Source organism: Porites lutea, chromosome 13 (genome assembly GCF_958299795.1).
Source record: "Porites lutea chromosome 13, jaPorLute2.1, whole genome shotgun sequence".
NCBI lineage: Eukaryota > Metazoa > Cnidaria > Anthozoa > Scleractinia > Poritidae > Porites > Porites lutea.
In genome coordinates, this window is record NC_133213.1 from 8341717 (window position 1) to 8356716 (window position 15000).

General features: G+C 38.1%; 1 protein-coding gene and 1 pseudogene across 1 annotated transcript in view; both read left to right on the plus strand.

Annotated features, from left to right (window-relative positions):
• LOC140922319 (uncharacterized) overlaps nucleotides 1-1025 on the plus strand; it is a 4879-nt pseudogene extending 3854 nt beyond the window's left edge.
• A 7605-nt stretch (nucleotides 1026-8630) lies between these two features.
• LOC140922900 (uncharacterized) overlaps nucleotides 8631-15000 on the plus strand; it is a 21010-nt gene continuing 14640 nt past the window's right edge. The window contains exons 1-8 of the mRNA XM_073372941.1: nucleotides 8631-8860; nucleotides 9649-9679; nucleotides 9963-10108; nucleotides 10191-10291; nucleotides 11339-11482; nucleotides 11994-12189; nucleotides 13306-13451; nucleotides 14722-14916. Coding sequence (XP_073229042.1) covers nucleotides 9650-9679; nucleotides 9963-10108; nucleotides 10191-10291; nucleotides 11339-11482; nucleotides 11994-12189; nucleotides 13306-13451; nucleotides 14722-14916 — 958 coding nt within the window. The 5' untranslated portion in view covers nucleotides 8631-8860; nucleotide 9649. The remainder of the gene's footprint in view (nucleotides 8861-9648; nucleotides 9680-9962; nucleotides 10109-10190; nucleotides 10292-11338; nucleotides 11483-11993; nucleotides 12190-13305; nucleotides 13452-14721; nucleotides 14917-15000) is intronic.

Below are 15000 nucleotides of genomic sequence, written 5' to 3' on the forward strand. Positions count from 1 at the left end.
AGCATCAGTTTGCTGTCAATGATTCCATTATTGGCAGGCCAAGTCAAGGATTCATTGCAAAGGTGCATACCTGAACTAAGCTTGCGAACTACACCCCCACCGGGGGGAGGGGGGTTTCTGAGTAAATTTTTGATGGGTATTTACCGCTGGCGTCTCAGAGCCCCTACCCCATTTTTACAGGACTTATCTTCCCGATTTTGAAGATATATGGAAAGTTAATGAAAGCTCGATAAATATCCGATCAATAGGCTTTCAAGGTTCTAGAACATTCTAAGTGTTTACCTTTAAGAATGCAACATGATGAATAACCAATTTACTAATAAGCTTTTCCGGCATTTAGAAAGATAAATATTAAAAGTGTGCTTTTTAAGAGTGAGACATCATGTCTCCTGACTTGATGCCCCTCGGAAAATACTTATCTTTTAATGGACACTTTTAGTAATTTACGAAGGAAACTTGCGTTTTAAGGCTAGTGTTTGTTGACAAAGTTTTCCGTTTTTTAGGTATTGATTAATTAAAGGAAGGAAGTTTGTCCCATCTATTTATCTTGTTTCCACATTTATGAATATGGGAGTTGTCCTTTGTTTACCATTAACGAAGTTTGTGTCTTTGAGTTTTACCTTTAAAAGGTCCAAACAACTTTAAAGTAACTGTGTAAAAGTGTGTTTCTTTTACTGAACTTTACTTAGTTAGTTTTCCTTAGTAGTTATCCTGCTCCAGAACTGAAGAAAAGCTTTTCAAAGAAATTTTAGGTTACGAATTAATCGTATGCTAATTAGAACGTAAATGTATCCTACGCATTATTACTAACGTAAACATATTATGGACAACCAAACAAATAAATAGAGAGCTGTTGAAAAGTAAGCTTTTAGAAGAAGGTGCAAGTAGTTATAGAAAAAGAGTAAGCAAGAGAACTGTCAAGAAGAAGGTTAACTTGAAGAAGGACTCTGCTAGGGAAGTTGAAGAATTGTAAAGTGAAAGAGTAAGTCACTCAGAAATAAAGTATTTAACATAGTACTTATTTGGTTGTGAGAGTCACTGACGCGCGTCTGGAGTAACCACTTGTATCACCATTATAGTCTATTCTGTGACTTTTGAGCAAATATGTCATTTTCGCTATCCCAACTTAGTCACTTTCCATTTTTTTATGAATTGACCCATTTTTTAAACTAAATGAAGAACACTTTACTTTTCACCTACAGTACAAACATTCTGGTACTTTTGCTAACCGTAAATAAGAAGGACTGTCTTACCCCAAAAAATCCGAAAATTTGCCACCCCATTCTAGTAACTCTATTGAAAATGCGACCCCATTATAGTCAATCAAGTCGTGAAAATGTGACCCCATCCAGCGGCTCATCCCCATTAGCCTCTTATAAGGAAGTGCACCCCCCCCCCCCGGGACTACACTCAATACTATTCAACAACAAACAGTTTTTCCAAATGCTCGAAGTTGTTTTTAGTCTAGCTAGCAAGAACACAAACAACTATTAAATGTAAAATGCGACTTTGAAAAAACTCAATTTTATAATTTAAAGGAACTATGTCACGAAATTGGTCAAAATTCAAACTAAGTGAAACATAAAAATAACTGCTCAAAACATTGAGAGTATTACCAAAATGAACTAGACAGCCATGACAGAGCCCCTATAATGACTTGTAATCCTGTTAACGGACACAATGCCATCGTGGATATCAACAGCAAAACATGGTGAACAGTTATTGACACCTTTTAGTTCAGTGTCGTTATTTACACTCTGAGGAATTCTCGATCACCAAACAAAAATCAATCGCCATGGGCATCTGCAGCTTGTGGTTATGTGATATTACTCCTCCATTGTGAAAGACTACCCTCACCTACTTATTCATTCCTATTCAAAGCTATTATAGATATCCTCTTTGTCATAATTATGCTGTTTATCCTAACTGTTCCAGGAGGTAGAATGTTAGACATTATAAAATAATTACGGTGTTAAAGATGTTTACCAAAGAAAATATGTATATAGATATGTATATAACTCCTACAATGTACACTTGTCATTATTATAGGTTGTGAGAGTGAATTCCTACAAAGATTTTCTTCTTATCGAGGTCATTCCTGCAAAAGTAGATGTCAATCAGACAGTTAGTACGGCCGTGTCGGTTAGTAAATTACAACACCAACACAGACGGTCCCGGCGTTCCGCAGAGAAAGAAAACAGCTTGGATTTTGAGGTCGATGTTGTCGATATTTCGGGAGACACTGGACGCTTTAAGGTGAATAACTTTAAATGTTTTGATGATAATGTGTACTTCGATATTTACCCGTTTTTTAGGTTGTTATTTTTTATACAATTTCTTCATTTTTGTGGGTAAATGGTTTTTCGCAAGCGCATCGGAACGATGCCGGCAGGGTATAAAGGTTACGTAGCTTACCGATTTATCGGCAAAAATATGATTTTCTGTCTCGCACCTCACTGAAAAAAAGCAAACAAACATTTTCAAATGTGAGTTCACTTCTGTAGTCTCTTACGGATTAAACCACAAACTCACGCCATTGCTAACTCATGCACACAAGTGTATTCTAATCATCATAAAGTACAGTCAAAACGCATGCTCGATTTAACAAACATGAGGGGTGGGGACGGTAAACCCAAAAATTTACATATCCTACAATTTCCACGAGTTTTTTGGTATTTCAATAACATGAAACGTTTTAGGGTAAGCGAGCGCTGTTAGAAAATTCGAGGAGCAACAATGGTCAATTATGTCATCCTTGGTTTTATAAGCATTGAACAGAAGCGGTGTCTCCGTCGAAGATAACTCTGGAAACATCAACAAGATTGATGGACTTCTTTGCAATGGCTGATTACAGTTTATCCTGTCAAGCAAGTTGTTAATAATATTAGCAGGAGCTCCGCTTTAAGGCTTATTCCACATTATGTGGACAGTTTTTCCAGCTACTTTCAAATACGTATCCCCTCTCGCAGTAATACAGTTCAATTGGATTTACACTATTTCTCTTTTCATTTCAAGTTCAGTGTTGGCATAGCAGCAAGAACTCCTCCCTTAAAGCCTGGCCAAATATTTACAGTTTTGGAACAATTTTACAACTACCTTTAAAGACTATTTTCTTCCGAGGCAACCAGCATTTCCCAGAGAATTCTAGTTGTTTCACTTTAACAGGACATTACTTGATTGTAATCTGATACATGATTGATATCTGTATTCTACCACTATAATTAATATGTATAGTAACACTTATTTGTAATTCGATTTTCACAGATGATATCCAAGGCAGGCTCCACAGTTGAAGGTTCCATTTCTGTGTCCCTAAAACAATCAGTTTCTTTTGGTATCGAGAAAACGTTGTCTGTTTATGAAGTAAAGGACGTTTATGTCGCTCTTGACGTAACAGGTACAATAGATGCTGAGGTAGAGATCAACGTGGTTGCTGGACTGAGGTTAGTCTAAATTAATATCTAATATAAAAAATACGACCAGCAAGAAAATCGTTTTATAAAAAGGATGCTGTTTTAGGGAAAGTTTAGGACCACAACCATCATGGCTGCGATTTTGAATGATTGAATGACGTCACAAGCCTCCGTTTCCGCTCTTTTTCTTGTATTTAGAATGCCACGAACTGGGGACAACGAAAGTACTCGACAGGATTCGGGTGATCCTCTAACCAGAGAGCTGCGGCTTACTGGGTTGGCCCCCTACTCTTTAGCGTTTCTGCATAGCTCAGCTGCTTCAGTTTTGAGGTGACAAAATCCCCGTCTGCTTCTTTATTTTAGCAGATGTGAAATGTCACACTTACTAGCTTGGTGTCCAAGACATAAAAATACAACCAGATAGTGGACATCCATGTTATGGTCAATAAACAGCTGTCTGTAGTAATACGAAACGAAATCGATACTTCCGGTATATTACACTTTCAAAAAGGAATATCCGCTGATGAGTTTCACATGACTAAATCACGGGCTCAAGTGTACAACTCATTGAAGTGAGATGTTTTTTAAGTTTCCCGCTGACCAGTAGTTGGGCGCTTTCCATTACACAAAACTTATGCTTTGAAATTTCGCACATTTGACGTGCCCAATGGAACGGTACGAAAACATTCCGGTTGCACAGACCCAACTTAAGCCACCGTGCGTTTGGTTATTGTTCTTGAAAGCAGCATACAAAAGAGCGGTACCGCAGACAACAATTTTGTCAAATAGAAAGGGACATTTCAGTTCGAACGACCGATATGACCAGAGCTGGTCCTGAGTGTTCTGGTCGAACCAAACGGAATAATGGTGCATCCCATTTGATGTAACAACCGGAAGTTCCGGAATGGAGAGCGCCCTCTTGTTTAAAGTGATCGCGGGCTCAGATTCATAATGTTTTCAGGAGGAATTAAGACGGAATCCACCATAAAATTGAGTAATTTTAATTTTCAGTGGACAAAACTCATGTACCAGAATAATTTATGACATATTGCATTTTTTTTACATTTTTGAAAGCCTGAAGATATAATAAATCATCTGTAATAATAACAACAAAGAAAATTTATTGTGGGAACCCGAGAAAATGAATGTCAAATTCCACAAAATTACATCTTTCTCTTGAAATTTTCAGAGATTTACCTGTGTTTTCACAATTCTTGTAAAATTTGAAATTCATTTTCTGGGACTCCCATGAAAAATTTTCTTTAGTGCTATTACAAATGACTAGTTACACCTTTAGGCCTTAAAAAAAATGTAAAATAAAATGCAATATTCTTTAAATTATTCTTGTACAAGGTTTTTGTCCGCTGAGAATTAGAATTACTCAATGTCCTGGTAGATTCCGTCTTAAGTTTACTTGCTGATTACGACAAAAGTTGAACTGTACTTCCAAAAAGACATTTCTTATAAGATCCCATGAGTGCTTCGCTTTTGGCCAAAGGAAGCTAGCGATCATTTTCACGTTATCATGTCAATCTGCAAGGTTTAATCAGAATCCTCATCCAGCCTTTCTCTGTTCTATAGCTTCCAAGGAGAGGTAATTCCACTGAAACGGAAGCCGCTCGGTAGAACGCGGTATATTCGTCTGGGTCTCATACCGCTTCCCATTGGATTATTTGCGGAGTTAACAGGAAGGGCTTTTATCAATGTCGGGGTGAGTACATACGTCAACTCGTTTGATTCCCACACTATAATTAATTTAACAGAGCTTAAACGCGCCAACTGCAAAACTTGTTCCCAGATAATATCTTTAGAATCAATTTTGAGGGTGTATACCCTCTTCTTGGAGAATAGGTAACGTTGACAATAGTCACTCCAAAAATAATCCCAGCAGTATTTTGCAAATTTCAATTCATACACCTGGGTGTATGAATTGACGGAGTGGACCAAAGTTTGATTTCTTGTTTATTGAAAATAGCGACGGCTAAGATTGAATACTGACCTTAGCCACTACCACGCCTGCAGAACTTCTAATTGGGACGATCTATACATCCTAGTGTTTTTTTTTTTTAGGGAAGACTGCGTCATACTTTTCACAGTGCTGCTAGGATAGCCTTTGGGGGAGAATGTCGCTGGACAAGTGGATGTGAGTCAACGAAAAATTCAGTAAGTGTAATTTAAAAAACTTTGAAGGCGAAAGCACATTCGACGTGGATGTAACCAATAAAAAAACCATATCCCTTGCTTCACTAGTTAATGATTTGAACTATGTGGCAGAGCGCATTCTAGATATTGAATTTTCTTTCCCTTGCAATTGTTTTTTATCAAATCACTATGTAAAGGGATTGAAAATATGAACCTTTTCAGCTTAAAAGTCTTCATAAAAATTGAAAATTAGCCTGTTCCAGCCTTCAGATAGAAGAGCGCGGGCGAGGAAAATTAAAAATTGCGTGCTCTTTCTAGTATCTGAATGCCTGGAGCAGGGTGCTTTGAAACAACAATGGTTCTCACAGTTTTCAGTCTTTCTGTGTTTAATATTTGGTGAACTATCATATGACGTCACAAATTCGTCATTGCCTCGCCGAAGCCACCTTGAGTTACAAGTTTACAGGAATTTAAAATTGTCAACTAACGGTTAATTCATGCGAAAAAACTTCAGCCTCGATAAGCTTTTTATACGTAGTAATAACCTTTTTGAAAAGTAACAACAGACAGTTATTTAACAATTATTCCTCGAGTCCGAATGGGCTCTAAGTCAATAACCCATGAGGCCGAAGGGGAAAAATTGTTTTAGTAAAATCCAACTAGTTGGTAAAAAAAATCGAGAATAAAAAAAACTAGCTAGTTAAATCTAGACTTTAATCCTTTTTGCCGCCAAAAAGCCCGCGCTTTGTGCTACTAGTGGGCTATAACATATAGCCTAGTAGTAGCTCAACCAATCAGAACGCAGCATTGATACTAGACCACTAGTTGGATTTTACTAAAAGGGGCATATACATCATCGCAACGAAACGGACAATCATACTGGCCATGTGAATTATGTACTAATTAAATTGAATCCTCCGATGAACTTCAAGAAACTTCCTTTTTGGTCAAATAAGCCACAGCGGTACCAATCCAAAGCAATACCAGAGTATTTCAAACACACTTTTCTGCCTCATATCTATTTTACAGGCGTCGATTTCATACCAGTATTTACAGCTACGTTACTTTGTGCATCAGGGTGAATAAAATGATCATCATCACTATTATTTTTGTAATGAAATTGGGGGCTCCGCTTTTAGGCTTATTTTTCTATTATATTTTTATTTGCCACACAATAATTACAAAAAATACAAGAAAAGAAGAAAAAAAGAAGTAGCGAGGAGACCTAACAGAAACTATAGGAGATTATCAGAGGTTAGGCCTCCTCGAACGAGGGGCTAGAGATGTTTCACATCAATTGAAGAAAGATGGCGAAAAGTCAAAGATGGAAAGATTTATGAACTGTTTTCATATTTACTCAATAATTTAATCTTCAGTTTTTTCTTAAAAGAGGAAAGGGATAGCCTGCGTAGCTGGCGGTATTGTGTAGTAGTCGAGTGAGATTTGGCGGCGGAGCCGTTGTAATATATTCGAGTGAGATTTGACGGCGGAGCCGTCACGAGCGGCGAAGCTGCGAGAAATACCGCCTGCCAGAGAACCATGATTTTTCGAATGCCGCCGACTTTTGTCACCTTAGCTGATCCCAATTAAATCAGCAATTTGAAACTTCCGATTATTTTCACGCGAGACAGTTTAGAAATAGGCGTTGATAGGCTAAACACGACTCCTAAGCTCGTGATAATGTGAAACGTGACCTTGTGAGTTTGGTTGAACCGAGGTTTTTTTATTTTCTCAGCTCTCGCGCGAAGGTTACTAGCATTACACAATGCATGTATCATTCTAAACTTTGACTGAGTAAATCTTTTTTTGCCACACTAGGCTTAACATTAAAAGGTCATGAAGCTGGTTTGTTACATGCATACTGAGTAACCATTTCCTGTGGTTTATTCTTCTGTAGGTGTTCCTGATAGGATTTGATCTCAGATGCAGTTGTAAAGTGTTCTAATTTTCTTTGACCTTTTGTTTCTTACGGCTAAATAAAGACAATTCCAGCGCTGTGAAGTTCAAAGACGCCATTTCGGCTATTTGGTCATCAATTATGCTGTTTTAAAGGGGAAACCACAATCACTTACGTTTTCCAGTTTGCCATCTGCTCCCTTAATTGGGAAATATATGCGAAGGATCATCTAACATGATTGACATATATGTATGGCCCTCGACCAATCCGTTTCCCCGCACACTGGTGTGCGGACTATTCAAAATACCGGGGTTTTCTGGCAGGCGGTATTTCAACCGCCTCGTCCATACTCCCTTTTTTTGGAGCACGGCTCCGCCGCCAAAACTTTAATCTCGCACCCACACAATACCGCCAGCTACGCAGGCTAGGAAAGGGATTGAGAGTTGATGACCTCGTTGTCAAGTGAATTAAAAAACTTAGGCCCTAGAAAAAAGGGCGAGGACTTCTTAGTGTTTGTACGACAATACGGTAGACGGTAGGCCTGGGAATTTATTGTATTGTAAGAGTGGAATTGACTGCTTTGAGAGAAATTGTTATTAAACCTTGGAGGTAAGAAAGAATTTTTGCAAGAATAAATAAATTGGCCCAGTTGAATCAAATGGATATCATTAAATTTTAGTATACCGAGGTCCTTAAAGATAGGGTGTGTATGAGCATTGAAATGTGATTTATTAATAATTCTGATAATACGCTTTTGCAGGATTAGGCCTGGCTAAATCTATTTAAAATCTATTTTACAGGCCTCGATTTCATCAGGCTGGACAACGTGGAAGACTGAAATATCACCACAAGCAACGATAGACTTTACTTTAACTCCAAAGTTGTCAGTAAAACTTCCTACAGCACCTCGATGGATTGGTGGACTGACGAAAAAGTCCCTATTCAGCCCACTTAAAAAGTTTAAAAAGTTTTTCAATAAAGGTACTTACAATAAAAAGAAAACCTCATATTTTGATGATAGGTGTGCTTTCCTACAGTCATCGACAATGGACCCTGCTTGGCCGGTTACTTGTTGCAAACTGAAACTGAAGATTAGATTATTCCATAGCTTATTTTGTTGCAAGCGACAAACAGTCCCGTTTCTTTTTTTTTTTTTTTCTTTTTTTTTTTCTGCAGTGGGAAAAATTGGGAAATACGTGCAGTTTTCATTATCAATTTACATCAGCCCACCACTTCAAGCGGGTGTCTCATTAAGTTACCCGTCAAGCTCCTGCCCAGGCTCCAACCCAGCAGAGCTAGGAGGTTCATATGGAGTGGCTGGGGTGAATGTTGGAACGACCATTGTTCTTGCGGGAAAGGATTTCGTCCTTCCGTTTAGCTTGGGATATTCCAAACTGGAATCACTCAGGTAGCTCTTAAACATAAAAGTTCTTCAAACGTAACAATGTTAACGTCTTGACGACAGCTGTCGAAGTTCTTTTCAACACTAAAGGACACCAAAGATTTGATTTCACCATGTTAGGGAATACGGATTCCGGAATCCGGGAAATTTGTCTTGGGGAATCCATAATAGGCTTTGAAATCCGGATGCAGCTAAAGGAATTTATTTTTTTAACGAAAAGAACAAACATATTCCAGGGGCATCCAAGTACGACTTTACCGTTGTTACGTTCCAAGGGGCAAATATTGCTTTGAAAATTGGAAAGTTCGAGAAATTTTCAACGGCGTTTATCCGATAACTTACCTACGATTTCTGGAGGTTGTCTTTTTCACATTTTATTAACAAGATATTACAATAGCTGTTGAAAACGGTCTTCTGAAAATACTGTTATAGAGATAAAAAGTCCCCCAGACTGAGAGGTACAGATACTCCACGTCCTCGGAAGTTGGACCGTACACATAAGAGTAGCAAACAGTTTCGGATGAGACGAAAATTTTACGTAAAACTTTAGTTAAATAGTGTTTTAGGCAGATCCAAATTAACCAACTGGCTTCTAAAGCCTACAGAGACCAGTTAACCGTTCACGTATTTGGAAACATTAATTTGGTCATTGGGTGCCTCTGATAGAAGTAACCAAAACAAGGGGAATTTGATGTGATAATGTATATTGTTATATGTTTTAATTAAACTAAGGCCGACAAAAAGATCATTTCTTTTCTTTTCCTGAACTGTTATTGTCGGTTCTACCCTTTCAGCATGTGTATCTGTCCAGTTCCTCGAAATAAGGTAAGACCAACAACACTCATGGTTAACAGATTTGTTGTTCGCCCTTGTCCTAGCATCAAAGATTTTCTTCTCGTTATTAAACTGCAAAAAAAAAAAAAAAAACTAACAGACCACCAAGAAAAACTTGGTGTTTATGCTTCTTACCATTTTTGATGCCATAGAATTTTTGATACGAAGTCGATTCAATTTATGGTGGAATACAGTTTCTATCAGCTGGTCAAGTAGCAGGTAATTCATATCTGGTTGTTATTACTGTAACCCATTACGGTCTTTTTAATGATAGTTCTGTACGGGAACCACAGACCGACCAACTGATAAACCAAGTAAGAAACCAGCCACCCCAGCCACTGATGACAACAAAAGCCCTGGAAATGAACACAGTAATGGTAACCAAGGAACTGGAAACGGAGTGGGCCATGGTGGTATGAAGTAAGGATCTGCCTTGTCTGACCTTGGAACGTTTGAAATCTTTTATATTTTTGTTTATCACTCTTGTTTTCTTCATTTACAGCTCTGTCAAAATACCGGGACCACCCTGTGGCAAAGAACCATGTTGTGCCGGAAATCGAAAAGGACCTGGTTGCTCTCAGCCTGATCTTTGGCCATTCCGAGGTAGGAGTTCGACAATCCTTTTATAATATGTCAAAATAAATTTAGATACGTTAAACGATCCAGCTTCCAAGATTTATTTTGATTTGACTTGTGCCACGAACGTTCGATGTCTGTAAGTTCGGCTAGGCGTCTTCACGTAGTTTTTTAGTTTTCAGTTCTAACTTGTGAAGTATCATTTTTCAAGGTTACTTTACGTATATATTTATTGTGAGGTGTTGAAGATTACAGTATTTTCACATTTAGGCGGATAAAGCTTAACAATAAAGTTGACGCGGCTCCTGATAACTCGAACCTCGCGCTTGTTTCCTCTCAGAAAATCTTTACATAATGTTACTCTCGATAATTCGAACCATTGTTTTGAGAGCTTGAATAATCGGCATCCGAAACATGAATTTTGAATTTCCCATTGACGTGTTGTAGGCGTATAGTTTACTTCTGGAGGCCCAGACTGGGTGGAGGCTCATATTGTCTGTACAAATGCAACGTGGGTGAGCCACCAGGAAATTGAGTAATTTTTTTTTTGAAATTTTCAGTGGACAAAACCTTGTACCAGAATAATTTAAAGCACTGATTGCACTTTTTGTTACATTTTTCAAGGGTTAAAGATAGTCATCTGTAACAACACCAAAGAAAATTTCTTATGGAAGCCTGAGAAAACGAATGTCAAATTTCACAATCCGTTTTCACAATTCTTGTGAAATTTGACATTAATTTTCTCAGACTCTCATAAAAACTTTTCTTTGATGTAATTACAGATGACTAATTACAGACCTGTCATTACATCTTTAGGCCTTGAAAAATGTAAAAAAGAATGCAATATTCTTTAAACTATTCTGGTAGAAGGTTTTTGTCTACTGAGAATTCAAATTATTCAATTTCCTAGTGGATTCCGTCTTTATTTGGAAGGGAGGTTAGGGATGTAAAGGCGATGAGTTTTTTGCCGGTCACTGATCATGAGATAGTATGATCGAAACATACCTTATATAGGATAATTCGCTTTGTTTGGGCTTGTGAATTTGTTTAGTACACGAATGATTTACTCTACAGGGGCAACATGTTCAGGCAACGGAATTGCTCAAAGTACCTCTGGTTGTGGGGCTGCATGTCGATGTCTGGGGGGCTGGACAGGACCATTGTGTGATAGAACTACAGCTGGAGGAAGAGGAGATCCGCATTTGGAAACTTTAGATGGTGTGTGTATGAGGACAATCTTCTATAAAGCGGGAATTCAGCAACCCTTTGGTGCCTTTTTTTAAATTTTTTTTTAAACAATGAAATTAAGGCGTTTACTTTAAAAAACACACTTAGCTAATAATAGTTTTAGCTTCTAGTTCAGCTAGAAATAAGCTTTCGATACAAGAAACTTTTAAAATTCGCAATAATGTCACTTTACTGTGCACGGACTATAATGGATTGTGCATGACATTTTTTTATACAAGGTCAAACATGTGGCGATAATAGACGATAACTTCGTTGGGTGCTATTGAAGTTAACTATTTACCCCATATGCGGTTTCGATGGTTTCGTAAGGACGAAAATGTGCAGAAAACACTAGAATTTTTGCGAAGTTTTCTACGCGTTTTAGTGAGGAAAAAACATTACTGTGGAGGGTACCTTAAAACGGATCGTAGAGCGACATGTAGAAAAATGGAGTGCTTGAAATATCTCAGTTACGTTACCTTTAATTTTTTTTCGTCTTCAGGAGTTGAATACGACTTCTTTGGCATTGGAGAGTTCTGGGGTTGCAAAAGTAGAAAGAACGACTTTGGCCTTCAGTTTCGCTTTTTCTATTATGAAAGAGCCTCACTGACTGGAGGGTTAGCAGTGAAGACTGGACAAAGCATTGTAACAGTTATGACAATCAAGACCCAGTATCCTGAGGATTCCCCCAATGTTCGGTAGGTCATTCCTCCTCATGTAAGGGCCGGAATCCAAGACAGTCTTGGATTCTGGATTCCACGTCGCGGATTCCGGATTCCAGGTACTAGATTCCAGCCTTTACCAGCGGAACTTGGATTCTGGATTCCAGTCGCTAGTGAGATTCCGGATTCTTTCAGCTGTATTCCGAATTCCAAAGCCCAGGATTCCGGATTCCATATGCAAATTTTTCCCGAATTCCAGATTCCACAAGCAAAAATTTCCCGGATTGCGGAATCCGGATTCCCCAATGTTCCATAGGTTATCGCTGTACTACTGTTGTCCATGTTGATTGACCTGTGTAGAAGGGAGCGAATAGTCCAGTTTCGAGGTCGCTATGACCGCTGAATGAAAGAAGTGAAGACGCATTTTTTACAGGCTTAGCCTCTATCTGAAGTTATATATTCACAAATTCCAACGAGAAAAAGACCTGTTTATTACTCTGTGTATTGTGTTTAGTCAAATTTCGAACACTTACTTGCCGGAATTTCTGAATATTTTACTTTACGTCGAGGCTAACACTGTATGAATGCGTCGTTAATGTTTGTATTCAGCGGTAATTTTTAATTCGAAACTGGAGTATTCACCTTTTTTGTGAAGAGATTTCATCAATTTGCGCAGGAATACATTAAAGCCGATGACGTCACAACCGTGCGTTATCTCATGAATTGAATTCGGTGGAATCTCATTGAGATAAACATGTGCTATTTTAACGGGCGGTTTAACCAGTTGGGCAGGTTTTCTGATTATTTATAGGGCGATGAATGTCTTGCTTTTTTATTGGTTTATTTTATTTTTCTTGCAGTCTTTTACTTCTCCTTCAGATGGACGACGGGATCCCGTTAATTTTCCTGATTAATTTTAAAGCGAAAAAGTTCACAGGGGAAATTTCGGAAGAAACACTTTCAAACTCACAAATTAGTTTTTTGGTTAGACATAGCGCCAGCTTCCTCTTTAGGAAATGCACTGTCCTTTCTTGGGTGTAATAAGATTGCCATAAAAACTTTCCCGTTGTTATGCATTTTTTTTAGCAATCCAGGAAAAAAACATTAGAGAGGAGAGTATTTCTTTTTAACTGACATTTTTACTTTTAACAGGATCGATGGCTTCTTACTCAATGTTACTGCCAATGCTTCTGCTATCGAAATTAACAATGGAACGGTTTTGCTAGATGTTCAAGTACGTTTCAGCTCGGAAGTTCAAGAAAGTAGTGTACTCCTTATGTCGCTCCAATATCAATCAGGTATTTAAATTGGGCCAATATAAGCGAAAGTATTCTATTTGTTGCGGGGGACAACAGGGGAATGCATTCCTAATCTCATTGTTGCCATTATGCAGGCTTGGCAAGTAGGAAGCTAACATTCGTTTAGACTTCCACTAAGAGTGAATGGAATGCATTGAACGCAATACGATCACGGGCGTTTTGAAATCCTACCACGTGAAACTTGAACATCGATCAAAAGCCTAAAAATCGCCCGCGCTCAGTTACCTTTGGTTATTACTAGTTTTTAACAACAGAGGCATTGAACCATAAGAGAAAGGCCATTGAAAAGAAATTGAATGTGATATTACGGGTTTGGTGTACTGTCGTTGATATTGTCTGACGTTTCTACAGCATCGACACCACTTCGACAAAGTTTTCTAGGAATGCCTTTTTGTCGCATTCCGGCATCAGTTTGAAGGTTCGGTTGACAAATTCACTGATTTATATGAAATTGTCCTTTAAGTGTCTAGATTTATGGTGTTGCATGCGGGAAAGGACTATAGTCATTTTCCAAGGTCGTAAAATCTTTGATCGAAGGATTTCTCAATTTTTTGACGAAGAAGGTTTATTAATATATCGTTAAGATGTTACATTACATTTTGGGCTAAACCAAAGGTTGAACCTAAATTTCAGGAAACAACCTTATTCTTTCGTGCCACAATTATTTGAGCATGGTCAATTAAACATCCTATCAAAATGTTGCAATTGGTGGACATTTCATCCATGATTGTACTAATTATTTGTTTAATATAACATGTTGTACCCAGCACCTAGTTAGGCGATGTTGGAAGTGGTAGGACAATTCTGGATCAGATTTGAATGAGTAAAGAATAGCTTATCTATGGAACCAAAAAGGGTTGCATAATGTCAGACCTACAGGTAAATGTCAAGTGAATCCACTTCAATGGGGCTTTTAGGCCTACCACCAGTTGCAAAAAGGTTTTAGACTCTACAACTTATCTGGCAGAAAATAGTCAGACTGAACAAAACTGATTCAAGCTCAATTAATCAAAGCTGTACGAACTTCAAGATCGCATTCAAGACTTTGACTAACTTTTGTGAGCAAGGAGTAAAATATATTTCTTCTCGATATTTTCAGTGTCTCCGTAACGTATCCGAAGTTTATCGGAAGGAATTTTTAAGTAGCAAGTGTCTCAACCCTTTTGCAAAACAGTCAATAGTTTTAGCTTCAGCGACCCTACTGCCAATCAGATAGCCTTAGTGTAACACCTTAGTTTACCTTTTCTAGGTGTCACAGTTACCGTTGATGTAAAGCATAGTCGCGTCATGAAGAGGCAATATTTGAACGTTCTATATTCACCAACGGCCGCCTATAAAGGTTATACTGAAGGCCTGTGTGGCTTTATGGACAACAACGCAACGAATGACTTCGCAGGACCAGATGGAACGGTGTATAAAGACGCTGTTCAATTTGCAGAATCATGTAAGATTGCTTGCAGCAAATTATTTTTTATAGACCGTTTTCGCTCTGTCTGTGAGTCGCGAATCAAATTTCAAGTTAAATTTG